General features: G+C 52.0%; 8 protein-coding genes across 8 annotated transcripts; 1 reads left to right on the top strand and 7 right to left on the bottom strand.

The window, feature by feature from the left end:
* Positions 1–1,721: 1,721 nt before the first annotated feature.
* M438DRAFT_362036 (uncharacterized protein) lies at positions 1,722–3,036 on the bottom strand (the record flags this gene model as incomplete). The annotated part of the gene is made up of 2 exons (XM_029907552.1): positions 1,722–2,134; positions 2,388–3,036. The coding sequence occupies 2 exons, from the start codon at positions 3,034–3,036 to the stop codon at positions 1,722–1,724; spliced, it is 1,062 nt and encodes a 353-aa protein (XP_029764935.1).
* Positions 3,037–3,953: 917 nt separating this feature from the next.
* Positions 3,954–5,830, bottom strand: M438DRAFT_311349 (general substrate transporter). The gene is made up of 3 exons (XM_029902462.1): positions 4,506–5,830; positions 4,369–4,445; positions 3,954–4,272 (listed from the first exon to the last, which is right to left on the bottom strand). The coding sequence occupies exons 1-3, from the start codon at positions 5,763–5,765 to the stop codon at positions 4,020–4,022; spliced, it is 1,590 nt and encodes a 529-aa protein (XP_029764934.1). The 5' UTR covers positions 5,766–5,830; the 3' UTR covers positions 3,954–4,019.
* Positions 5,831–7,362: 1,532 nt separating this feature from the next.
* On the bottom strand, positions 7,363–9,032 carry M438DRAFT_362034 (uncharacterized protein). The gene is made up of 3 exons (XM_029907551.1): positions 8,743–9,032; positions 7,578–8,623; positions 7,363–7,526 (listed from the first exon to the last, which is right to left on the bottom strand). The coding sequence occupies exons 1-3, from the start codon at positions 9,021–9,023 to the stop codon at positions 7,417–7,419; spliced, it is 1,437 nt and encodes a 478-aa protein (XP_029764933.1). The 5' UTR covers positions 9,024–9,032; the 3' UTR covers positions 7,363–7,416.
* A 230-nt stretch (positions 9,033–9,262) lies between these two features.
* M438DRAFT_91570 (Serine/threonine-protein kinase Rio1) lies at positions 9,263–11,395 on the top strand. Its single transcript, XM_029910392.1, has one exon. It carries the CDS (start codon positions 9,338–9,340, stop codon positions 11,027–11,029), a length of 1,692 nt encoding a protein of 563 aa, XP_029764932.1. The 5' UTR covers positions 9,263–9,337; the 3' UTR covers positions 11,030–11,395.
* Positions 11,396–12,000: 605 nt separating this feature from the next.
* On the bottom strand, positions 12,001–13,235 carry M438DRAFT_289313 (uncharacterized protein). Its single transcript, XM_029901679.1, has 2 exons — positions 12,948–13,235; positions 12,001–12,898 (listed from the first exon to the last, which is right to left on the bottom strand). Exons 1-2 carry the CDS (start codon positions 12,992–12,994, stop codon positions 12,229–12,231), a joined length of 717 nt encoding a protein of 238 aa, XP_029764931.1. The 5' UTR covers positions 12,995–13,235; the 3' UTR covers positions 12,001–12,228.
* A 420-nt stretch (positions 13,236–13,655) lies between these two features.
* On the bottom strand, positions 13,656–20,739 carry M438DRAFT_265376 (acetyl-CoA carboxylase acc1; the record flags this gene model as incomplete). The annotated part of the gene is made up of 5 exons (XM_029900021.1): positions 13,656–14,369; positions 14,425–20,095; positions 20,151–20,245; positions 20,310–20,480; positions 20,557–20,739. 5 exons carry the CDS (start codon positions 20,737–20,739, stop codon positions 13,656–13,658), a joined length of 6,834 nt encoding a protein of 2,277 aa, XP_029764930.1.
* A 1,482-nt stretch (positions 20,740–22,221) lies between these two features.
* Positions 22,222–24,059, bottom strand: M438DRAFT_265360 (uncharacterized protein; the record flags this gene model as incomplete). Its single annotated transcript, XM_029900019.1, has 2 exons — positions 22,222–23,775; positions 23,832–24,059. 2 exons carry the CDS (start codon positions 24,057–24,059, stop codon positions 22,222–22,224), a joined length of 1,782 nt encoding a protein of 593 aa, XP_029764929.1.
* Positions 24,060–25,075: 1,016 nt separating this feature from the next.
* M438DRAFT_289307 (DNA-directed RNA polymerases I and III 40 kDa polypeptide) lies at positions 25,076–26,621 on the bottom strand. The gene is made up of 3 exons (XM_029901678.1): positions 26,527–26,621; positions 26,372–26,476; positions 25,076–26,317 (listed from the first exon to the last, which is right to left on the bottom strand). Exons 1-3 carry the CDS (start codon positions 26,578–26,580, stop codon positions 25,325–25,327), a joined length of 1,152 nt encoding a protein of 383 aa, XP_029764928.1. The 5' UTR covers positions 26,581–26,621; the 3' UTR covers positions 25,076–25,324.
* Positions 26,622–26,688: the final 67 nt, after the last annotated feature.

Raw genomic sequence — 26,688 nt, 5'->3', positions numbered from 1 at the left:
GAGGGATAGTACAAGCGAACTGTACCTTCCTCATCGCGCTCTTGAAGAACAATGTTGTTCATGGCGTGGTCTGCGTTGACGAGGTTGCTCAATTCGTCACGCTGTTCGCTGAAAGGACGGTGAATTGCACGCACAGAGGCGCCCTGGCTGTTGTCACCATCATCGCTGGCTTCACCTTTGCCATCTCGCTCACCGCCCTCGCCGCCGTCTCCATCGCCCTCGCTGCCATAATCGTTGTCGTCGTTGCTCTCGATGTCTTGCAGCGGGATTTCGTTGCCGTTCACGTCTATGACACCGGTCTCACGGATGCATGCAAGAATCTGGTCGTTGGCGCAGTCGCGGAACACGTTGTCCTTGTGAGGCAGACCACAGATCATCTTGTTGGTTTGATCGATTTGAGCTCCCAATGACTGTTGGTAAAGACCGTGTTCCGGAGGCACAAGACTCTGGATGCGTGCTTGAAGACCGACTCTGGTGAGCTCAGTGACTTGCTCATCATGAGGGGTGAATACAAGTTGAAGAAGTGGGAACTCTGCAAGCCTCTGGCTCGCAACTTTGTAGCCGTCGTCTTGAACAGAGAAAGCGTTACCTACTGTGTCGTCAGCGGTGTCAGAGATGAGTCCACTGTCCGCCTCAAGACGGCCCACAATAGCTCCATCCTCGGTGACAAAGTCACCAGAAGTGGTTGCAAAACCGACTTGGTCATCGTCCTTGATGAGGATGACATCGTACAACGGACTGTTTTTATCGACCATTGATGGAATCTGGATATGGTACACCATCTTGGCAATGATGCACGGTCCGGAGTACTGCTTGGGTTGAGGTAAGAACTTTCCACCCAAAGGATAGAGACTGCCATCATCGCCAAATTTGCCAACGATAATACCATCCGTGGTGCGGAAGTTGCCATCGTTGTGAGCGTAACCAGTCTTTCCATTCACAACCTGAGTTTGACCATAGAAGATTGAAGTCTTGCCGACGATCCGATATCCTCGTAGGCAGCGTCCTGGAGGCTGAATTGGAGAGGGCTGAAAGTGCTGCCGGAACGAGGAGCGGTAGGAAGGGGTAGCATACCCTCGTCATCTGCGTTTGCGTCCTCGGTCATCTTTGTAGTAGGCCCTCTCACCACTTCGCTGTTGTAATCAACATCGGAAGCATCGGCCAGAGTTTGGTCGGTGTCAGATGACAAGTTGATGTTAGGGTCATACAACTCGGAAGTTACAACACTTCGGCGGAAGATATCGCGTAGTTGAGAATAAAACTTCTTATCGAGGTCGAGCTTTGTCCAATTCTCGAGCCAAGTCTCCATACGGATGTTGTTCTCTTCGTCAACGCGCTGACTGACGTCGGACGGTTCCTCCGGCCAGCCTGAAAGCATCTGTCGTCTATGATGTTTGTGGGCGACAGATAGACGTAGAGGGTGCTTCATCCTCAATGCCTTCGGCAAGTGAAGCAGATGAGTTTCAGGCTCCTGAGAATCGCCCCCAATGCAGGCATGGTTGACACATGCAGAACGAAGCATTTCGGCGTAAAGAGCACATGTAGAATCCTCAGTTGCATGTTTGCGGTTGCATAAGATTGTCCTTCGGGTGAGTCTCTCGCGACAGAAAACGGCAACAGAGTTCTTGTTGTAGCCACGCTGTATGGATCCATTGCTCCTGCCTTGAAGTCTGGTCTGAAGTCTTGTTGAAGGCCTCTCAAACTCGCGAACGGAACGAGCCCTAAGGCTTTCTAGGTTTGCCAGTGAAGTAGTCCTTGTTGAAACCCTTGGAGCGCGTTGAGCGACGAGGTGTGGCATGATGGGTGCTCTCGGGATTCACCATGCCAGAGCCTGATTTCTGTCCACCGAGCGCTGTGCGAATCAGTCTCTCTGGAAGTCTTTGGACACCAAACTGATCGTCACGCTTCCATTCACCTTCACCTTCTCCGGACTCCATGTCTTGCTCCTTCTCAGGTTCCTTGTCCTCTTCTTCCTCGCCACTGATCTCTTCACCGGGCTTGTCGGAGGTACTGATGACCTGGGCGTCAGCTTCGGCGGGCGAGGCTTTGTCGCTCGACTTCTTGCCGATCTCGCTAGCGCTGGGAGTTGCAGGTTGGAACGTGGAGGGTTTGGGGATTGCCTTGTCATGGTCGTCTGCGCATTGAATCGTGTTAGCGGAGCCTGGTATGATCTCCCCATGTGCTAGAATCTGTCACGTCTAGCCATCTCACGGCCACGCCTAGGGCCGTTTGGACGGTAGAAATGCACAATGTTTTTAGAGTTCCTCCCTGTCACACTCTCAGTGGAGGGCTGCACTGATCTTAAGAACATTGTGCATTTCTACAGCATGCGCGTGACAGAGTTCTGCACACGGGGAGGGAGTAGAGAAACATCCTGGAGAACTCACCATTGAGATTACCGTACACGAGCTTCTGACCTTTCTTCAACTCCAGATGTCCAGCCTTGACGCTCTCTTTGATGCCCTCCAGTTCCTCCATATCACGCTCAGCGCGACGAAGAGTCTCTCGAGCCTGCCACATCAGATCTTCGACAGCAGCTTGGGCTTCAGCGGTTTTACCAGGACCATAGATCCTTTGGCCCATCTCGGCGAAGCGCACAGCTTCATTGGCGTGGTGAAGATAGCCATTCTTACCGCAGCCCAGCACGATATGAGCGTGAACACGGAAAGCCAGTGGAAGCTCTGCACGCTCGAGGAGCATCTCGGCAATCTCACATGCCTGGGTGTGGCTTGCTAGGGTGTTTTCATCGGAAAGCGCCATCATCTGACGGTCGAAGACAGCCATGACATGCTCGGCAGTCTCGTGGGGATTGATGTTGCCTCCGTATTGTGCGGTGTGGTGGTGGTGCTCGTGATGGTGACCATGGCCGTTGGCGTGCTGAGGCGATGGAGGGTTCTCGGTAGGTACAGCTGCCTGCTGTGCAGTAGGGCTCACGCGATCGCTCATTGCTGTGATGTTTTCTGTTTTCGAGGTAGGTGGCAAGTTGTTGTGGCGATCAGACATATTGGAGTCTGGAATGGTTTGATGGTCAGACATGATGATGAAATCGATTGCGTGGTTGTTTTTTCTCTGCTGAAGTGAAGGCGAAGGTTGACCGTGAAAAGTGTTGTTGCGCTGGAAAGAGAAGGAACAGCTGCTGCGTTGTTGCCTTTGTGCGCATTGGCAGCCACTTCCTCTTTAGGAGTCACATGGAACTTGATCAGTGACTTCCAAGTGTTGATGAATCGTGGACTGAATTGCAAAGGAGAATGCCACTCTCTGGACATGGCCCTTGGTCTCGAGGGTATCTAGTAGAAAACGACAACACTATTCTACTCGACTATACTAAGGAGAATATGCCAATCGGAGAATGTGCGACACCAGGAATACGGGTAGGTGGAAAGAGCTGAGGTCGCTGTGGGGTATTGAGAAACATCCGAGGATATCAGAGAAGATGAGTCGTTCGAGATGCGTGTGGGTCCGCCCTCCCCGGGTGCTAAACTTTGTCACGCGCACCCTGTAGAAATGCACAATGTTTTTGAGATCAGTGCAGCCTCCACTGAGAGTGTGATATTTAGCGCCTCTCTTCTTGAAAAGATTTTGCATTTCTACAGACTGCAAAACCCCAGGCATGGCCGTGGGAGATGGCTAGAAGTGACAGAATTTAGCACACGGGGGATGAAAGTGTGAGTCCAAGGAAGGAGTTAGGGAAACCGCGGCTGGAATTGAGGTGAGTTGCGGAGATAGATGTGTAAAGTTGGGGAGAGCAACCAAAGTACACCAATGGAGCTCATGCATTATCGAGATAGATAGTGATGGTCAGAAAGCTAGTGTGACAAGCATGTTTTACCCCTGACGTCCGAGATTGGAAGGAAGCCTGGACATAAAAAGTTCTCAGCACCGACTGAATATCGAATGAAGAGGCACAATAGTTGAAACATAAATGTAAAGTTCGTTGATACTACAGATGTATTCGCCAGATGCGTTCGTACATGTCGTGACAATATTAAAGGAAGATAGGGGCTGGAATGGGTGCAAGCTTAGAGCTTCTCAGCCATGATGCTCTCTTGGTGAGTAACACTCTTCTTGCGCATGGCATTCGCCTCGATGTCGGCAAGAGACTGGTTGCGAGAAGCACCACCAGTAACATCCTGGACTTCCTGGAAGGAAACGGTGGGAACGAAGCCCTCGGACTTCCAGGCTTGGGAGACCTTTCCGTAGAGCTCGTCGACCTGTTCCAGGGAAAGTCCCTTGGTCTCGTAGATCATTGTGTATACGAAGACGGTGCAAAGACTACGATACAGTTAGCCTGGCTCTTGAGAAAAACGGGGTTGGTATACCATCGACCATGTTGCGGATGCAATATAGTCTCAGGACAGCATGACTTACCAGCAGAAACCAGCCCAAATCCAGAAGACGTTGGTGTGAATAGCGTTGACCATGTAAGGGGTCGAGTAGGCAATAGCCTGAACATATTAGTATGAGAAATGTAAAAGAAAAAAAGAATAAAAGAAGAAAAAACTTACCCAGTTGAGCAGCCAGTTGGAGGCGGTGGTCATCGACAGCGACTTAGCACGAACTTTCAGAGGAAACAGTTCGCCTGTGACTACCCATGCGCATGGGCCCCACGTGGAAGCGAAGAAAAAGATGTAGATGCACACAAAAGCCACAAGAGCCTTCTGGGCGGGCTGGTTGTCGGTAGGGAGCAGACCAACACCAGCAACAATCAGTTGACAGATAGCCATACCGAAGGCACCGAAGAGCAAGAGCTTTCTTCTACCCCACTTCTCGACCAAGTACAAGCCAGGGAAGGTAGAGGCGACGTTGATGCAGGAGGTGATCAAACTGATGGTGAAACCGTTACCGATACCAGAGTTCTGGAAGAAGGGAGTTCCGTAGTAGAAGATGAAGTTGACACCAGTCAGCTGTTGGAGAGCCTGAAGACCACAACCGGTAGCAAGACGCTTGCCGAGGTTGCCCTTGAAGCAGTCAATGTAGCTGGCCTTTCCGAGAGACATTTCGTATTCGTGGTTGGCTGTGATTTCGGCCAACTCAGCCTCAACCGAAGGGTGATCGACTGGAAGACGTCTGAGTCTGGAGAGAGAACGAGCAGCTTGCTCATGCTTGTTCTTCTTGATGTAGAATCTGGGGGTTTCTGGCAGAACGCAGAGACCACCAAACAGGATGAGAGCCCAAGCAAATTGAACAGCGATGGGAATGCGGTATGATCCAGAGTCTTGACGGTTCTTGGTAGCGTTACCAACGATTGAGGCGAGGAGGAGACCGATAGTAATTGCGAGTTGATAAGCACCAACGATAGTACCACGGATCCACTTGGGTGCAGTCTCGGATTGGTAAAGAGGAATCAGGGCTGAGATACCACCAACACCAAGACCGGCGATGGTACGACCAGCGACGAAAAGAGGAATAGCGGTAGCGGCGGTCTGGAGAATAACTCCCACACTGAAGACCACGAGCCAGGCCATCAGACCGAGCTTACGACCAAGCATATCACCAGTGGGAGCGGCGAAGAGAGCACCGAAGAATGTACCGACGGACAGAAGTGAGACAATCTCGGATGACTGATTGGCGGTGATGACGGGTGCACCAGTAGCGTCGGTGTGAGTGGCGAACAGTCTCAACCAGTAGTCCATGGCCAAGATATCTGAAATAGTTCCCGTATCATATCCGTAGAGAACACCACCGAAAGCAACGAATGCACCGACAGCGATGGCGGGCCAAACGGCACCGACCTCGCCTTCAGGCCGTCTAAGGGCAAAAGGCATTGTGATGTGTAGAAATGGTCAAGAGCCCGGTGTGTAGGATGGAAGTGAGGATAGAAGAGAGGGAGTGATTGACAATGATGAAAAGAGATGAACGATAGGTGGACGTTGGTGTTTATATAGGGATGAACAGAGGCAGGGACTTCCAAGTCCCCATGGGCTCGACTTACTCCGTGCATAGTCTCCAGGCTCTGGACTGTGGAGACCGGTACCTTGGATGATCCGGGTTGCGGCAAAGGAAATCGATACATGTGGAGCTAGGTAAAAGTTGGTAAGGAGACCGAGCATCGATGCCGCTACTGCTTACTTGCCGTTTCGTCTGACGCGCTACTCTAATACATGAACACGCAAGTACGTACCTCTGACACGAATGCACAGAGTTGGCGATGAGAAAGTAGGTGAAGCCTTTCCATTACATTCTTTGACCTGAATATAGATGGTCTAGACGACGATGGCGACTCGTAGAACAAGACCCGTGTGTCATGAGAACGAGACCTCGAACTCCTGAGGCAAAGAATAGAACAATCAAGCGTGACAAGCCTGTCTAAGCTCAAGGTCAAGCCTCGTACAGTCTGGGGATGCATGCCCTAACAACTAGCAAGGTTCCAGCCACCACTCGGCGGTTTTCTGCACGAGTCGCGCCGAGTACTGAAGCCTCGTTGTCGGAATCATTATTTCCATGGTGATTGTGATGAAGAGTGTAATGGACGAATGATGTGTACCGCGCTGTGCCTCTCAAGTGTGTTGTCGTGGCACAAGTCAAAGGCCAAGTCTTGTGTGACAGAAGCAAAAGTGCAGCTCCAAGACCTTACGCTCGCACCAATGTCGCGTGCTCTTGCCTGACGATCTCTTTTTCTAGTGTCAGTCTAGAAATTGCGTGGGTCCTTCGAGTCCGCCTCGCACTGTGCACACTGTTGCACACGCGTTCGCAGTTTCGTCCCCATGGCACCCCCAGAAAGATCAACACTGCAAACCGAACGAGATCTCACCAGGCGATCGTACTCGGGTACCTGTCACTACCATTGGAGCATCCTTGTATCGTGCATGAAGAGTGTGACCTCGAATAAAGCCTCCTTGAGAGCTTGAAGTGCAGCTGGCTTCCTTCTCGGTCCGTAATACTCGGAAGCAAGAAGTGGCCGTGACTTCCGCAAGCCGCCCGAACGCCCCCTTTCACCAAAAGAACTCACAAGAACCCGTTAAAAGTCTTGGTAGAAGCTTAAAGCGCCGCGATGACACCGGAGCTGGTCAAGAGCGCTACTGCACATTTACGCCAGTGCGCAGTCACGAGCAGGGATCCTGCATCTCATGTTTTGGTCTCCCCATGGAGACCTCCGCTTTGTCTTGGTGGGGATGGGTTTAGCGAGGGGTGCCATTCGATATTTACGATGGATCATGAATGGGGATTGCGGGATGCGAGGATATCTCGGATCGAAAACATCACCAGCCTCTCGGATAGAAGTTCGGCTCTGACGTGGAATCGATCTTCACAAAACGTGATCGGTCTGGCTGCCGGATGACCGACCACTTCAATCACACTGGCCAGTCGGCACATGGAGACGGATATCAAGCAGAAGCGGAAGCAATGGAAAAGAATAAAAATGCTTGGGTATCATGCTACGCTATGCTATGCTATGTGGTATGTCGTGTTGTATCATTAGGACATTGTATCGTATTCACTCATGGTGGTTTTGCGCATTGTTTTCGGCATGTACATCGCCATGTCTTCAACGTGTAACATCATCTGCTCATGGCGTGCCTTGATCTCTGAAAACAGATCAGCATCATCTTCTCGGTGCTAATGACTACCAGACTTACCCTCTGGAGTGCCATCGTAGGGAAACCCATAGTCGGGCTCGAGTTTGAAGAAAGGTGACGAAAGAGCTTCAAGGGATTGTTGCATGGAGTCTGTAGGCTTATGGTAGCCTTGATCTTCACTCATGCTGATCCACTCTACGCCCAAGGCTCTCTCTATCTTTGTCAGTTCGGCGTCGTACTGTTCGAGCAGATCAAGCGGTATCTGGTCATCCCAGAGAGTTGCATGCTCCAGATCACGAAGCAGCAATCGCCTCACATTAGTACGACAAGCCTTGAATGATATTTCACTATCGCGAAGCATCGTCCAGGCTCGGGCGGTATCTCCTGCTTCGGCCATCGCCTCGATATACCGATAATCGCCCCTGAGCTTAGATTCTGCATTTGCAGACTCTGGTCTTCCCGACTTCGAACGGATGGGATTCGCTAGCCACAGCAACCACTCCTTCCACAGTTCATCTGTTGCCTTGCAGCGGGACAGAACAACCATCCATCCATGCAATTGAGTCCACTCACTTCTGTCGAGGAACAAACCTAGATGGTGTTCTTCGCCTGGAGGAGTGTCGTCAAATCCAAGAAGAACTTGAAGCAGATCACGGCGTGACCATCTTCCATTGCGAATTTCGCCATATCCATTGTTCCCAACACTGAACTTGGCGATGATGGCTCGGAACAAATTTCGTGGCATGATGAAGCCCAACTCTCGATATAGCTTCAGGTATCGCTTCATACCAGGTAAGCTACGTGATCGAGCAGCGAACTTGATACCGATGGCCAAGAAGTAGCGCGTGATGGGTAAGCCCTCGCGTCTGAAACGTGAGATGACAGTGTTAATGGCACCGAAGATCTTATGATCGGTGGTGGTCTCTCTTGATCGGTAAAAGGCTCGTACTAGACAAAGGTCCATGGCGGCGAGTTCCAGACTTGTGTCCTTGCGCTGTAAAGCTACAGCAACGACACGCATGATATCCTGAGGATTCTGACATCTAAGCATTTGTTCCTTCATGAGTTTGCGGTGAAATTTTGTAAATCCCTTGATAGCCATGAGTCTGTGCTAGTCAGCGCGCTACTCTCAAAGCTTACCACCAGAGATCATGTTTCTCGGACATATGTCTTGCATGATACCGCAGAGAACACAGAATTTAGACAAGGGAGCGATGATACATACCGGCGAAACTCATTTGGATCAAGCATTTGACCATTGATAGGAAAGGAAACAGCAGGATTGGGTGGCGGAACGGCTTCTTTTACAATAGCGCGCATATTCATCTGGTGGAGTAACGGACGCATGTCGTTTAGAAGAATATAGCGGAGTGTATCCACAGGGGAGACCAAGCTGAGCTGATGCTGGTACACTTCCACTTGATCAAGTTGGCCATGGTCGGCAGGCGCGATCTGAGTGCAGGTGGCATGGCGGCGGGAAGATTGATGGACTTTCAGGAGCGGCATCAAGCGAGTAGGTGGTCTTGTGCATAACTTCATTGCACCTTCTTGTTTGACAGCGCAAGACAAGCGCCATGCTATAAGGTTAAAGGATGAGTTCAACATGCGTGATGGGTGAAGTCGGGCGGCCATGGCGGCGGCAGCTGTGTAACAAGGTGGGGGAAGATGGTACAGAACGGCCGAAACAGGGTCCTCGAGTCAGGAAAGGCCGTTAGCTCCGTCCAGATTGACGCAACTTGCAGCCCAATCATCTTTTTTCTTTGCGACTGCAGGTCATTCTTGAACGTCTTGTTTCTCGGTTCACGAAACAGAAATTCACCATGTCTTCGAACGAGTCGCCAGCAGCGGCGCTGGAGCCCACTCACGTTTTCGCGCCAAACCAAGGATACGACTACGCCAACAACCAAGAGCAAGCTGGTGGCGTGTTACTTGACGAGGGAATCGACGACGAACAAGACGATTACTACGATGATCTGTTCGAGGACAGCGCCGACGAAGTCAACGACTCGGAGATTACCTCTTCTAACCCTGCCGACTTCACCAAATCATACAACCGCCAAAGACGCGCGAACGATGACCAAGTCTCTTCGGCGCAAAAGCCCAAGACCAACCCTGCCGGACACAAGCCTACCGCCAACATGCAATCCAGCGTCGACGATCAAGTCCAGAGTCTGGCCAAACATGCCTCCAAGCTCCGCATTTCAAATCTCGAGGGAGGTGGTGGCAAGCAAGAAAGAGGAGGCGGCAAGGACAAGAGCGACCGCGCCACTAGCGAACAAGTCTTGGATCCCAGAACTCGTATGATCCTTCTGCAACTCTTGAACAAGAACGTTGTCTCCGAGATCAACGGTGTCTTGTCAACCGGAAAAGAGGCCAACGTCTACCACGCCGCAACCATTCCTGAGTCATCAGATGATTCTGAAGGCGCTGTTGCACCTCTCCACAGAGCCATCAAGGTCTACAAGACGAGTATTCTGGTCTTCAAGGACCGCGACAAGTATGTCACCGGAGACTACAGATTCCGTGGCGGCTACAACAAGAGTGACAACCGCGCCATGGTCAAAGTCTGGGCAGAGAAGGAGTTCAGAAACTTGCGTATCCTGCACGCTGCTGGCATTCCTTGCCCAGACCCTCTTTACCTCCGTCAGCATGTCATGGTCATGAGCTTCTTGGGCAACAAAAAGGGCTGGCCCGCCCCTCGTTTGAGAGACGTTGATTTCCAACTGCCCACCGAAGAAGAGAATGCCGCCAAGTGGAGAGAAATGTACATCCAACTATTGGGCTACATGCGCGTCATGTACCAGACCTGCCGACTCGTACACGGAGATTTGAGTGAATACAACTTGATGTACCATCAGAACAAGATCTTCGTCATCGATGTCAGTCAAAGTGTTGAGCACGATCACCCTCGTTCTCTCGAGTTCCTGCGTATGGACATCAAGAACATCAGCGATTTCTTTGCCCGCAAGGGTATCGACTGTCTACCCGAGAGAGCCATCTTCGGCTTCATCACTGCCGAGCAAGGTGGCGTCGAGACTACTCAGATGGAAGACCTTATTGCAAAGATGTACGAAACCAGAGAGCAAGAAGGTAACCAAGATGACGAGGAAGTCGACAACCAAGTCTTCAGACAACAATACATTCCCCAAACCCTCGAGCAAGTCTACGATGTCGAGCGTGACGCCGCCAGAGTACAAAAAGGCGAAGGTGATGACCTCGTCTACAAGGCCCTCCTCGCAAACAAGACCACTGTCAACGACACAGAAGACGCCGAAAACAACAGCGATGCCGAAGATTCAGATAGCGAAGAATACGACTCTGAAGACCCCGACCGGCCACGCAGAAAGCGCAACGAAGGCGAGAGACCCAGAGGCAAGCGCTTCGAAGACAAAGACACAAAAAAGGAGCACAAAAAGGCCGTCAAGGAGGAGAAGCGCGAAAAGAGAAAAGAAAAGATGCCCAAGCATCTCAAGAAGAAGCTCATTAGTGGCTCTTCTCGTGGCAAACATTAGACCACTCTGCATATTCTCGTTATTAGAAGCCAAATGATACCACTTTTTACGACCTGCAAGCAGTCTGTCACTCTCATTCGACCCTCTGTTTTACTCTAAAAGACTGGGCTTGATAGGTTACCGTCTTTAGCTCAGGTAAATGGTCATACCTTCCTGCTGTATCACATCGCCACTTCCCATTCTGTAGGTCGCTCCTTCCTGATCAATTTACCGCTCCTTCCCTCTCCACAAATTGCTCCTTCTCGTTACAGATCTATCGTACCTTCCTCTTGTCTTGATCCTATCTCCTTCCATGTCGACTGACATCTTGCCTGACTGATTCCAAGATGAATTTTTATTCTGTTTCCCTCGTTGACACAAATCTGTCTCAGCACATACATCATGTGGAAAAACAACCCGAACAGCGTCACCGCACTGGTGATACACTCAATTGTCTTTAAGGACCACTTACAAACCTCTCGAAATTCTGCCACTATATCCGCACTTTCCCTCTTCATTGCGATATGTTGATCTCGCCCAAGGAAGAAGCAGGAGAAAGAGATGATGGAGTTGCCTACTTTCACCAATATCGTTATACTGATAAAGTATTCGTGTCCACTTCCTCTTCAACAGTTCGCTTGCGGGTAAGAGGTTACATGTGTGGAATGATTCTCCAGTGTGCACATTGAGAAAAAGATCTCGAGTTTGCTGAAGCTATCAGAACGCGGCTTAGTGGTTAGTAATGCAGGCAGATGTGGTCCGCGAATGAAATAGGCGTTCACGGAAAGAGTAGATATACCCTTTGGAGGAGGAAGGAGCCCTACATTGATGGGGAGCGCCCCTACACCCAGAGCGGAAGGTACGATCAATGGGAAGGGAGGATGCCCATTTGTGCAAACAGCAGGTTGATACAGTAGTCACCTGCTAGTATGAGCTTGGTCACATCACTTCACATACTATATATCGAGCACAACCGTTCAGACTCAAGGGAATGTGGACAATGACTTCGACCAATGTTCATGTTTTGGAGGTTGAGGTTCTATGGGCATTCTCTGTTTAACTCATGCTAACAGTTCAACCAGTCTTTTTGGATGCAGTGCTACTCCTTAGTCTCATACTCCGACCTCCTTCCGCGGATGCCTTCCGTACGAGCATTTTCATCAGGTACGTCTGCGGGCATATTCTGATCGTACTCGAGTGCTGAGCTGTGAAAATCTTGTTCAGTTCGAAAGACCGTACATCTTGCGCAGAAGAGCATGAGCAAGCTCAGGGAGTTCCTTGATGGCCCTGTCAACTTCGGGAGTGTTGAGACAGAATGACATGTTGCCGTGCAATTTGTCGACGATGACTAGACGCAAGTCTTTGTCCGAGTCGACGGTGCTGGTGTAGGCGATCCTCATGGCTTTGACAAGTCCGGCACCAGTGTACTGTAGGGCGTCATTGAACTTGGTGCGGGCCAAGGACCTGAGTCCAGGGATACCGTATTTGTCACCCATAGCATACATCTTGGCGTGGTCGATCAGAATGCCGTCCTTGAGATCGTTGTCCTTGAGAAACTCTGCGGTTGACTGCATTTTTATCTTTGCGGTCTCGGCCTCGAGGTAGTCCATGTGATAGAGATAGTGGATCATGAGCTTGACGGACTTTGGGTCTTCTGCATCCACGTCCCAGCCGTCGTCGACACTATCGACATTGTTGCTGCGAGGGATATCGACGGTGCCAGTCTGAGCCTCCTTGAAGTCGCCTTTGGAATCGGCTTCGGAACCACGGCGCTTACGGCAGGCAAGACGGAAGAACTCTGACTGAGAGCAAACGGTGGCTTTGTGCACCTTGTAGACATCAGAGCCGCAGGTGATGGTCAGATCAGAGTGTTCGGCGCTCTCTTGGAGGCTGTGAAGATATTAGTGTCTTGAAAATGTGATCAAGGATACGAACTCACGCGGCCATGGCTTTGAGCAGCTGGGGAATGGGATCTTGAGATGACATTGCGTCTTACTCAGTGTTGGTGATGAAGATGAAGGTGGATGATGAAATGCAGTATTGAGATGGCAAACGTTGGTTGGGGGAAGGAGATCGTGCGATAAAAGTTGTGTCAAACGCGCTCGTTTGTTGTCGGCTTCGGCCAGAATCTTGTGCGTGAGACATGTTTTGTAGAGCTTGTTTATCTACGATTTATTTTTCGATCGTAAGGTTGTGTAAACAATGATTAAGGTTTGTCTCGTTGCGAGAGCAGAAACCATCGGGGGGGGGGGTGTTGGTAGACTCCGTTGCTTGAACCTCTCCAACAAAAGAGCAATCGTTGATACAAGCAACAAGATTAGTTGAAAGCAGGCGCGGAGCAGAAAGGTCACCCGCGAAGCTGGAGGAAGGAGCGATCCAGAGAAAACGTGATTAACTATTTTATGTATAAGTAGAGTAGAGTTGATGAGTAAAAAGAGTTGCAAAGCACCGTGTTGATCTAAGACTGTGTCCTCGCACTCCATTTGGCAAACAAAATCAAACATGCTTGAACGAGAGAAGAACGAATATAAAAATAGAAGCTCATTAACAAAAAATGCAGTAAAAAGCTTTAACCCCTTCGCCAATATCCGAAAAAAGAGGACAAACATGGGGACATTTACATATACAACAACAATTGTCGACAAATCTATGCAGACGACAATTGCTTGAGGATCTGCTCCTTCTCCTCGACGGGCAGCATGCTCAGCATCTGGGCAATACCCTTGAGACCACCCTCCTTGTTGGCGCGCAGCATGGCGGCGACGTCGTAGGCGATCGAGTCCTGCTTGAGACCCTCGATCTTGGAGTAGATGTCTTGGCGGTTCTCCTCGTACCACTGAGCGACCTTCTGGTCCTCGGTGGCGAACTGAGGAACACCTGACCAGGCCTCGAGAGTCTGGAGGTTCTTGGTGCGCGAGACCAACTCCTTCGATGATGACTGAGCCATGGCCTTGAGCACGTACTCCTCGTCGAGACGTCGGCGAAGACGCCAGTAGAAGAAGCGACGGGCGTTCTGCCACTGCAGAGCCATGCGGATGGTATCCTTGGCCTTCATGCGGCCGGCACGGTCATGCAAGTCGGCGTACTGCAAGGAGATCTGCATGTAAACGGGCAACAACAGCTTCTCACGCTCGGCCATCTTGGTTCTGACCTCGGTGAGCTCTTCAACTGACAACGACTTGTCGGCAGACTTGGCCTTGAGTTCGCCGTAGGTGGGGTCGAGGCGAGCCATGGTCTCGAGCTGCTTCTCCTTGCGGAACTTGATGCCGACGATACCTTCGGGCTCGAGGACACCGCCACGAGACTCCTCGTCGGCGTACATCTCCATGTATTGAGGGTTGATGGTAGGATCGACGACAACCTGTAACTTTTGTTAGCGTTTTGTGATTATTTGGAACATTTGAACGGTGACTTACCCATGAACCACCACGGAGCTCTCCGAAGGGAGGAATGTAGACAAAGATAGGCTGCTCGTACTTGACGAGGGCATCGACGATGTATGAACCGTACTTGAGGACCTCGTTGTACATGTCTCTCTGACCACCAGAGAAACCTCTCCAGTTGGCAAGAATCATCAAAGGCAATTGCTCACCGTTGTTGAAGTCTCTGATAGCCTGGGCGGTCTTGAAGGCAGAGTTGGGGTACCAAACACCACCAGCCTCGTTGGTAACTTGCTCGATCGAGTCAGGGTTGGCAGGGTCGGCAGGGGTGACGTTCTCGACAGAGCGAGTTTCGACACCAATGACACCAACGGGGATACCACCAAGGCGAGCACGACCGACAACGACAGTGCGAGCCCATCCGCCAAGAGCCTCCTCGAAGGAGCCCTTGTCGAACAGACCAGAGGCGAAGCCATCGTCTTCTTGCTTACCATGGATGAGCCATCTGACATCGTAGGGCTGCTTCTGGGGAGGGAAGTAGGTAATGTCGCGGTCCCAAGAGTCGGTTGAGGGTGAGATGGGGATGGGGTTGTTCTTCTTGTCAGGGATGAAGGACATCCACTTCACAATCTTGGAAACACCCTCAAAGTCGTCACCAGCAGTCATGTGAGAGACACCGTTCTTGTACATGATCTGGGTACCACCAAGCTGCAAGTTGGAGGTGTAGACCTCACGACCCAAGAGCTTGTTGATGGCAGGAGCACCGGTGAGAATGATGGGCTGACCCTCAATTTGGATGGCACGCTGACCAAGACGAACAAGGTAAGCACCGATACCGACGGAACGGCAAGTAACAAGGGTGATGGTAAAGATGTCCTCGTATGCTCTTGAAGTCTCACCAGCGATGAGACCAGAACCCTTCAGACACTCGACACCGAGACCGTCCTCAGCACCGACAATGGTGGTGATGACATGTCTGATCTCACCGTTGACGTTGGTCTCCTTGGTGATGACATGCTTGAGTTCACCATCCTCGAAACGAGCCTTCTTCTCAGGAGTCAGGTAGAGGTATTCGAAACCAGCCTCAGGTCTGGATGCATCCTTCCAAGCGACGGAGAAGTGGGGAATGAGCTCCTCAGCCATACCGATACGAGCACCAGAGTTGGCAGACAGGTAGATTCTGGGGATACCAAGCTTTCTGGCAAGTTCGGTACACTTGTGGAAGAACCTATCTTCAGCGGGACCGAATGAACCGATCTTGAAGGTGATGTCGTTGGCAATGATGATGAAACGTCTGCCGCGAGGGTACTCAGGGGTCTTGGCGATGATGAGCCATGCAACCATACCGATGGAGTTGGTACCAGGGTCGCGGTTGACCTCGGCCAGGTTGTCGGTATCGTCAAGAACAAGCTCGTTGTATTCTATACACTCGCCTGAGACAGGCTGCTTGTCCTTGAGGTTAGGGTGAGCAGCGGTGACCAAGTTCCAGCTGTTCTCAATGGCTTGTCTGAACAGCTCGGGGAAGTCGTACACGTATTGCGTACCCATGATGTGAGCCTTGTAACGCTTGGGCTGAAGAGCGCCCTTGGTGGTATAGGGAGTCGACACAGGACGCAAGTGCATTGAGCCAATCTTGGTGCTGCCACCAATGCTCTGGAAGTACCAGTCATTGCCCTTCTCAGATTTGCGCTCGGCGTAAAGCTCAACCTGGATAATGTAACCAGAGGTGTTGTTGATCAGAACACGCAGAGGGTAGGGCTCGCCAGTGGTAGGGTCAGTGCAGATGATGCGGACCTCTACGCCAGTAACGCGGAGGCGCCATGCACGACGACCGAATCTGTCAAGGAATCCGGCAAGAGCCTCCTCGACCTCACTAGGCTGCAGGGGGAAGACGGGGGAGAAGTTGATGAAGATATGGTTCAAGTCAGAGTTGTTGTTGCCAATAATCTCGAGGGCATCGAGAATGTCAGTCATCAATCTGTCAGCCTCGGAGATCATGTACTCGACAGTGGAGATGTCGTCGCGAACACGACCGGGACGGACGACAGCGCGGGTGAAGTAACGCTTGTCGTTGTCGACGCCCTTGCCAATGGCCTCGTAGATGTGGATGTTGCGGTTCTCGGTGAAGACAGGCTTGATGTTGAACTTGGACAAACGTCCGAGCTCGAGCTGGAAGGCAAGGGCAGGCTCAATATGACGAATGCTAGAGTCTTCCTCGTATGCGGGACCACGGAAAGTGTAGTAGCCGGGGTAGGTACCATCCTTGTGACCACAGATGAATGTCAAACGACGGACACGGCGTGCGAGAAGCTCCTCCTTGTACTCGTTCACGATGGGAACAAGACGGGCAAGGATCTCGGGGTCGTCGAGAGACTCTGCATCCTTGACGGCGACGTTGCAGACAGCGGTCAGCTCGTCAGTGGAGTCAATCTTGGGTGCGGCGGGCTTGCGTTGTCTAGAAAGGTCGGCCATGAAACCGGCGCTCGAGCCACGCTGCTTACCACCATGACTGCCAGCAAGAGGGAAGACCTCGAGTGCCTTGGTCAGGTACTCCTCGATCTCATCAATGTACTGGACAGGAATGACTGCACCCTTACGGGTAGGCTCATCCTTGGTGCGAGCGTTGAGGTAGCTCATGTCACTGATGGAGTGAACACGGCTGAAGCCCTCGGGTCCAGCAGGAGTGCCGGGGGTAGAGGGGTGTGATGACTCGATGGGAAGACCAAACTCAGACTGGCCAACCTTGCGGAGGGAGAAGTCCCAGGTGAGGACATAAGGAGTGTCGTTCTCAGTAACGTACTCAATAGTCTTGAGTTGGTAAGCACGGTAAGCGCGGCGAGTGTAGACCTCGAGAGCAGCCAACGAGACCCAAGGGTCAGGGTGGACAAAGAATTGAGAAAGCACATCGAAGACGGTGTACTTTGAGTCGACGACTTCCTTGATGATCTCGAAACTGGGCTCACGGTGGTCCCAACCAGCCTCGCCGTAGCGAGACTCCAGAACAGAGGAGCGGAGAATGTGCTCCATCTGAGAGGTACGCTCCTCTAGCGAGGGCATGGCGCACTGGATGAGCAACTCACGAGCCTTCAATGAAACCTTAGCGGTTTGTCTAGACTCAAGCTCGGCAAGCTGGCGCAGCGAAGGACGCAAGTACTTAGCAACGCTACCGGCACCAGGCTTGTTGGGGCGGTAGTAGTCGAGGATGGCAATGATAAGGTTGTTCTTCGAGCTGACACGGGTGTGCGACAAAGCGGTGTGGACGACCTTGATCAAGCTGTCCTTGTTCTGGTCTCTGAGAGTAAGAATGACCTCCTCATCGCGGTTCTGTCTGGCAGCGAAGAGGTGCTCGACATCGTAGTACTGCTGGAAGAGAGAAGCCATGACGCTGAATTCGTGACCCTTCAGGCCATCGTTGAACTTGGTCATGACCTCAAGGATGGGGCCCAATCCTTGGCGAAGGGTGTCAACATCGCTAGGGGCGACGTTCTCTTCGAGGAAGCGAACAAAAGTCTTCTGGAGCTGCTTGCTAGGGAACTCAGAACCACGGCTGTGAGCACGCTCAACGATCTGTTCCAACTGAGCATCAAGCTTCTGAGGCATGCGAGAGTGGAGGGCAGATGCCTGGGCGTTCCACTCGCCGTAAGGCAGCTCAGGGTTGCGGAGAACCTCAACGAGCTCCCTCAAGGTATCTTGCATGATGACGGAGTTGTCGAAACCTTGCATGATGCTTTGAAGGATGTTGTGAAGGAACGCGAAGCGCTGAGGAGCCTTGTTACCCAGAACCTGAGGAGGACCAAGCTCAGGAAGCTGGCCGAGGAAAGGCTGAGCCGACTTGACCTTGGAAGGGTCGTCGAGAGCGAGTATACCGAGAATATCACCAGCCTCGAGGGTGGCACCGGGCTGCTTAATGAGGTTGACGATACCATCCTCCTGGGCAATCAAAGGCATGTACATCTTCATGACTTCGACCTCGGCGAAGGCCTGACCCTTCTTGACGTGTTCACCATTTTGGATGGTGAACTTGACGAGCTTACCGGGCGAGGGAGTTCTGAGCTGGGTAGGGTCGTTCTCTTGCTCAAGCAGGCAAGTCTTACCATCGACACTGAGACGAGTGGCACCGACTTCCTCCTTCCAGTAAATGTTGTGACTGCGTCCGCTGAGAAGGACAAGCAGACCACCATCGGAAAGGGGTCTGACACCGACGGAACATCTCGAGCCGTTGATGAAGAGTGTGTAGCTGTCAAGGCCAGAGCGAGTGGCAGTGAACTTGTAGCGCGAGCCCTCGTAGATGAAGTCGATGGGGAACACGGTCTTGAGAACGTCCTTGGAGGGGACTTGACCCTTCTCCAAGCTGACGCGGTACTCGGTTGTGCAGATATCGCTAGCGATGTGAGCCTTGGTGACAGCACCGCAGATGACTGCCAAGATAGGGTCAGGACGCTCAGCGGTGAGCTTCTTGGAGATCAGCTCGTCGAGCCAGCCGGTGGTGATGGTGTTGTCCTCGAAAGCAGGAGTCTCAAGCAACTTGATGAGGTATTCGACAGTGGTTCTGAAATCACCACGAATGCTCAATTCCTTGAGTGCGACAACCATCTGCTTACGCGAGGCTTGTCTGTTCTCACCATAGGCGAAGATGTGACCGAACTGGGAGTCAGAGAAGCTGTGAATCGACGAAGCAGCACCGACCGAGAAGTAACCCCAGACGTTAGCACTTGATCTGAAGTTCAGCTCGTGCATGGTACCGCTGGAAGGCTTGAAGCCCTCACCGGGATCTTCAGAGGTGATGCGACAGGCAGTGGTGTGGCCTTTGGGTTGAGGTCTGCGCTGGTTGAGGGTGCTGCCCTCCTTGGAGAAGTCGAAGTCGATCTCGGTCGAGGTGTGGGGGTCGACACCGTAAAGGAGACGAATGTCGCGAACACGGTGCAGGGGAAGACCCATAGCAATCTGGAGCTGGGCAGCGGGAAGGTTGACACCCGAAACCATCTCGGTGGTGGGATGCTCGACCTGAAGACGAGGGTTCAACTCGAGGAAGTAGAACTTGTCGTCTGAGTGAGAGTACAGGTACTCGACAGTACCTGCTGACACGTAACCGACCAGACGACCCAGAGAGACGGCAGCCTTTTCCATCTGCTGGAAGGTCTTTGAGCTGGCAATGGTAACGGGAGCCTCCTCAATAATCTTCTGATGTCTGCGCTGTACCGAACAGTCACGACCGAACAGCGAAATGTTGTTGCCGTACTGATCAGCCAACAATTGGACCTCCAAATGTCTAGCATTGCCGGCAAGCTTCATGATGAAGATGGGCGAGCCAGGAATTTCGCTGGCAGCAGCCTTGTACATGGCAGGGAATTCCTCCTCGTTGTCGACTTTGCGGATACCCTTACCACCACCACCCTCGGAGGCCTTGACCATGACGGGGAAGCCAATCTTCTTTGCAGCCACAAGACCCTCCTCGGCGGAGTGTACGCAACCTTTGTCGTAGATGTCGTCTCTAACGGTGACGATGTTGTTTGCGTCGACCTCGACCTGGTCAACTCCCTCTCCTGACCACGGAATACAAGGTACACCGGCGTGTTGTGCGACAATGGTCGAGGAAATCTTGTCACCGAGCGATCTCATGGCAGAGCCAGGAGGACCGATGAAGACGATCTTGTTCGGTGATGCGGCGAGAGATTCGGGCAGCTTGGGGTTCTCTGAGGCGTGACCCCTGCGAATGTGTCAGCTGTGGTTCAATGCGTGAAAAATGCTACAGGGAGACTCACCATCCAGCCCAGACTGCGTGAACACCCATACGCTCAGCAACGTCAACGATGAGCTCGACGTTGGCGTAGTTGTTGTTGTTGGTACCGCCAGGAACCTGCAGCCCAATGTCAGCCCGCCACTCCGTACGACCGAGTCCTCGAGTCTCGCGTGCTACATACCTCGACGTACTTGTCTGCCATTCTGATGTAGTCAGCGTTGGCAGCCAAGTCCTCGGGGGTGGCCATGACGGTGAATTGAATGGCACGCTCATCGCCAAAGGTCTCGTACGCCCATCTTCGGACGGATCTGATCTCCTTGACGGCGGCGATACCGTTGTTTGCAATCAGGACCTACAGTCGCCATGTCAGCATGCTTTGGGGCTTGAATTGGGGCCATTGGAGGCCTCTGGAGCAGTCTGTAACTTACACTGGTGATGACCGTGTGTCCATCGTTTGCGGCGACAAAATCCTTAACTGATGAAGGGGGAGCCTGGCTGAGCTCATTGCCGCCGATGAAGTGTGAAGCCAAGTTGAACTTGGAGGCGTAGGAACTTGGTTGTCCGTTCATGTTGCCATTTACCGCTGGCGCTCCTCCCACTGCGTCCGCCATGGTTGTGGTTGGAAGGCCCATTCACGGATCTGAACTGTGGAACTTTGAAAAGAGGGCCGAGAGTGCGGAGAAGAAGAAGCTAATGCCGGCCCGGTACTGAGCTGCTCGGGACACGGAGGCCAGTTGTTCTTCGCAATAACTCCGACCTTGGGTATCAAGAAACAAAGAAGCAAAAAGAAAGGGAAGGATTAGGTCGCGTGAATGACGATCAGCGGGCTCCGCTGTTGTTCAAATACCTCGTCGGCGTTGGTGCGTGGAGCGAGTGTTGGGGCGTGGTATTAGCAATTGTCCGAGTCTATGCGTCCTTCATAGAACTGAAAAGAGGCTAGTCTCAAGTTGCTGGGAAATTGGCCCACGGTAGTTCGACCAGCGACGAGAAGTTGACGGATGGACGGAGAAGGGAAGGGAGCTTCAAAGGTCGGTCTGCTGAGACAGAGCGAGTGCTTCTCTACTTGTACATGGTGTGATACCCTTACTATCTATGCCTTCGGGACGAGGGGGGCCCAGTTGAGCTGTGCCAACAAGCGCTAGCCAGCACCTTTGTCCGGAGCTCCATGCTTGCTCCCGGCAGCACAAGAGTACGGGGCCGCCCGCACTGGAAGAGCTACGAGTATTCGTTGATGACACGCAGTTGATGCATGTGTTGAGCTCTCGGACTGCATGCCTGGGGACAACGATATTGATCCTCCTCCGACCTATCAAGAATTCAACGGCCCAGCGCAGATAACCTGCATCCCAATGGAAAAGGCACGTAAAGCTTGGTCTGTTATCTTTGGCGATCACAGCTTTCGCAGCTGTCAAACATCCCACCCCTCCTTCGTTCCACCTCGACGATTCAGACATTCTTTGCTTCAGATTTGATAGTAGCATGTTCACATAAGCCCCGACTAGAAGCTCACAGTAGCGCCCTAGTAGTGTGCGGGTCATTAAATTTAGCACCAATTTACCGCAGGTACGGAGAATTTTGGCTTGATCTGTTTCCCTTTCCCGACCGACGCCCATCGGGGTCCGAGACTCTCTCGTGGAGAGCCGAACATTCCATCAAGTGTCCAGTCTCTTGTCTCGCTTGAGAACGAGCCATTTGCCATCTTCAATTCCCGTCCAGACTCGTTTCTATGATACTGAGAGGCTGCTCTTCCTCGATCGACATGACCATCTGCGGTACTCAAATACCGTGGCTCGCTGAGCTGGTAGAGAAATGCTGTACTACCAACCATTGTTCTTGGCAGGCTTCGGAGGTTTAACTCGATGATTACAACTCACTTTCGACGGTAAACGATAGCTCGGGATCGCATGTTTCGGAGAATTTCCCACCACTAACTGATGGACAGCGTGGATAGGCGCATTAATTCATGCAAGTTTTTAATTCGGAATGGAACTGTATCGACAGTATGAGTATGCGAAAATGTACAGCAATAAGAGCCTCTCTGACACCAGCAACACCGTGAGCGCAACATTAAAAACCCAACTTCGTAATCATGACTAGAATGTCTCTCCCAGGTCACTCAGCTTGCGAGACGATTTGTCTGACGCACCATCATAGGACTGTTGCGATTGATGACTTGGTGCGAGGCTTGACCGGCGCCCAGAAACGCTGTTGCCGAAGCCTCCTCCACTTTGCCGTTTCAGACCTGGTGTCGGGATGCCGCTCCCGCCAATTGTTGTTACTGTCCTTTTAATCGATGGTGTAACTACTTCTTCGGGTTCTCTCGCTTCAGACATGCTGTTGGATTGACGATGCGCGCGAGTGCGCTGGGATGATGCGAATGTTCCTCCCATCGAAGTGCGAGGTCGTGAAGGGAGGGTCGTTGTCTGTGAGTGTCCATATGGTGTAGTGCCTGAGCGTGAAGGTGGCCGAGCAAACGAACCTGTCTCTCCTACGTTGTTGGCTCGGCTAGCCGGGCGGCTAGTTTCTCTGGTTACTGTAGATGTCGATGTGCTTGACCGTTCTAGAGGATGTGGTCGCTGACCACCGAAAGACAGGTGCTTAACGTGTATACTTGTGCTTGTGGACCTCGGCGTAGGCGGTGGCAGGCCGTTGTCTTCTTGCCTTGTAGATGAGCTTGTGCTGTTGCTCGTGCGATTGTTCCTGTTTCTAACAGTAACGCTGTTTGGCATGAACGAGCCGCCTGCAAGCGCACCAATGCGTGGTGATCCTTTTGGTGTGGTTGCTGCTCTCGGAGTATTCGCATTTGAAGGTGGCAGTTTTGAGCGCACGGAGTGTACCCTTTCTTCTATTTTTTGCATTCTGCCAATCAAGCCCTTAATCTGATACAACGAACTTGATCTTGGCACGCCTTCAGATCCAACACTAGGTCGTGATTGTAGAGTAGTGCGTCTTTTCCCGGAAGGAGTTGTGGCAGTCGCGAAGGATGGACCTCTTGAGTGGCGTGCAGGTCTGAGTGTATTGACGCCGAGAGTGGCGCGAGGTGTCAGAGTCGAATCCGACACGAGTGGGTTCTTCTTCGGTGGAGGGAGCATCTTGGACATTGGGTTTCCAGATGCGTCTGACAAGGGCGGAGATGGTGGCGTGGGAGTGTCTGAGAGTGTGGATACCTCTGACCTGACAGGTGGCGGAGTAGAAACGGTGGGCGACGAGGCAGCAGTGCGTGATGAAGTGGGCGATCGGGCGTGCAGTGCAGACGGGCGTCGTACAGGGGTGAGGTCGCGGTAGCGACGAGAGCCCGACTCGGAGAGACGCAGTTTCTCGCGAGTGATGTCGGCCTCAATGCGAAGGTCGGACAGCTCGTCCCTAAGTCGTTGTGTCTGAATGCGCAAGTCTTCTCGTTCTTGTTCGCCAGCGCGCATCTCCTCCTCCATGATGACACCTCGTTCGATTGCGACATTGTACTTTGATTCAAGCTCTTCCAGTGATGATGTTGTGTTGCGCGCCTGGCGCTCGTAGTCGTCGTTGTCCACTTCAATGTCCCTGAGTTTCAGTTGTAGCGTCCGGTTGGTCTCGCGCATGGTGGTGATTTCTTTCTGTAGTTGGGTTTGCGCCGAGTTCGCCTCGGCCTTTGATTGTTTGTACTTGGTCTGTACCATCCAGTCAGCAAGTGCATGCGAGGAGGGCTCAAGGGCAACATTCGCACCTTCCATTCTTCGACCTCGAAGCCTAGACTCTCGACCCGTTCTTTCAACTTCCTCTCTCTCTTCTCTGAAGCCTCAACATCCTTCTCGAGCTCGGCCTCAAGCTCTCTGCTAGATTGTTGAAACTCCTGTAACTCGACTTCCAGTTGTTCGTATTGTGCCTTGTAGTAGGCGAGTTCTTGCTCGACAGTGGTGCCGTGGCGGAAAGGCGAAGACGGCGGGTTGCTCATGTTGTTGGCGCTTATGGTGGGAGCAGATCAAGATGACATTTCCAGGAATCCGGGATTGAAGAGTGGTGCTTGCGATAAGTCCCGACTTTGCGCAACAGGATTGGTCGAGGGGCGGGGCAGCAGTCAGGGCGTCGGTGTGGTTAATGGCGGTGTAAGAATGCTATGACAGGAGTCGCGGCACTGTCTCGGGTGTCGTCGTGGTGGTCGTCGTCGTCGTCGTTGGTTGTCGCTGGGTGTGAGGGGGATGGGATCAGGTCGCAGTTGTTGTGTGCGATGTTTACTGCAACATGCACGCGCAACCCTAGCGTCCTTCGTTGTCCGGGAACGCTTTGGCTCAAGATCGCATCCGAAGAAAAAAGCACTTTCAATCTCCTTCGCAGCTGCCTGAAGACAAGGAAAATAGGAGCTTTCAACAATGCAGAACTGTCCGTGGTGTTTTGAGACAATATCTTCGCTCAATATATTGACATCAGACACTGTTTCTCATTGTCGCAATCCTCATCTATTGTTATCACACCCTACGGCCGGCTCAACGGTCGGATGCTATCCTGTCTCTCAGCCTCCGACCCGCAGACGTAACATGAGGGGTTCCTTCATAACATATCTAGATAGCACAAGCTATCTATGCAGTCTCAGTGATGCCTATTGTGTGAATGCTTCGGGATAACGTATTGGAAATGATAGTCGTCTTGACTTGATACACACCTATGTCATGCTGCTGCTTGTTTATCAACACTTCAACTATCGCACAGCACCATGTTCGCCCCTTTCTTTGCATAGCAACCACATCGTTCGTGAAGTTGTGCAACTACAAAACCCAACGCAAGCAACGAATACTCATCTGGTTGATACATCTGCATGGTTTGCGAGTCAATCGAGGCCTGAGCAATTTCCCAACTGGGACGTGAACCAAAGAGCAGGGTGACCCCTGAAACACGAATACATGAGACCCTGAACTTCTTGAGATTTATTCCTGCCTGAGCATCTCAGTGTTTGGACCTTGATAAAACAGTATAGTCCAGATTGGCATTATTCGAAAGACAGACAAGGCACCATACTCAGTGAGTAACGAAATGAATCGATCGAAAAGTCATCATTCTAGAACATCTTTCCACCCAACTTCAAGGATATTTTGGCCCAGTGAATTCACATCACCCAGAATGAAAACGCCAATGCTATGCGCGCAAAATCCGTCAAAATAGACACCCCACCCATTCTTTTTACATTCCCATGAACGCCCATTCCGCAAAAGTTCAGCACCCAGATTACCTCATCAAATCAGTCAAGTTTCTCTTGAAGCGCTCGCACTTGACTTTGAGTGCGCGTACAGACTCCAGGAAGACCTCATCACTGTCGATTTGGCCAGTGCTCTCGACGCTGAAGATGAAGTGATCGCGGATACGGCCTAGTTGCACCTTGTCCTTGAACTCGTCGTGTCTGAGACACTCTCGCGAGACAGTGTCCTTCATTGGGTCTGCGACGACAGCCTTCTTTTCGCCTGATGCCGGGTCGTCCTCCAGCGCGATGACTCCGCGAGGGAAGCAGCGGGCGAACTTCTTTGCGTCTGCACCGAGAATTGGCTCCTTGATGTTGATGGATGGCAGAAGACGGTATGAGGCAGTGGCGACAGGAGAGAACTTGGCGTGATCGGCTCCAATACCCTTGATGCAGTGACATTGCAGATGGATGGTTTGGCCAGGTCTCAGCTTTGCGACCAGGATATCGGGGTTCACAGGGCGGATGACACCCTCACCGCTGAAGTATTCGGATTGGTTGCCTTGAGGGTGGAACTGGAATTGATGGGCGTAGACAGAGCTGTTGATGTATAGCTTGTTGGGGTCGCGCTCTCCCTGCTTTGCAAGTTCCTTGCCTTCAGGACGCCATTCGCAAGTGACGTTGAGCTCGAGGACGATGGTGTTGTTGTCGCGAGGGACCGAGGCATTAGGGTCGATGACTTCACCAGACTGCTGGAAGATGTGCTGCTGAGCGGGGTCATCCTTGGGAGGGCCCTTCTTGTACCATTGCATCCAGCGAAGGCCTTCACGAGAGCCAGTGAAAGGAATGAGACCGAGACGGTGGCAGAGGACCTCGTCCTGGATGATGGAGGTGTTGTCGTACACGAAGACATCTTCGATGGCTACAGTAGGGATTTCGGACAGCATGATACGACGGTATGCGTTTGCGACAGAGGCGTCGATGCCGACGAGAGAGAAGACCGAGTCGTACTGGTCATTCTTGTGGAAGTTGACTTGGAGTTTCTTGGAGATGGTCAGAGAGATGCGCAGCGTGACTCGAGATGGTCAATGGTGTACCTGTTTGAAGGACTCGAGGTTCCAAGAGTGGTCCTCGCCAGGGTAATGACCAGGAAAATCGGTGGAAACTACATTCGAGACGGTTTCGGGGTTGATGCCGACAAGCTATAGGTGAATTAGTATTTGATCATGTATGAATGAATTAGATCGCGTACTCTGCGTTTCTCAACCTCTTCTTGCGAAGGCTGCTTGAAGGATCTGGCCGACATGTTTGGTTAACTCGAACTTTTTTTTGTCGGTATGCGCTTCGGACTGACGAAGCTGTCGACAGAATTTCTGCCAAGCAAAAAAGTAGCGGAGGTTGTACCAGCCGGCTC

The sequence above is a fragment of the Aureobasidium pullulans genome, assembly GCF_000721785.1.
Source record: "Aureobasidium pullulans EXF-150 unplaced genomic scaffold scaffold_2, whole genome shotgun sequence".
NCBI classification, from domain to species: Eukaryota; Fungi; Ascomycota; class Dothideomycetes; order Dothideales; family Saccotheciaceae; genus Aureobasidium; species Aureobasidium pullulans.
The sequence above is the reverse complement of the archived record's forward strand: the minus strand, read 5'-3'. Positions and strand labels throughout refer to the sequence as shown.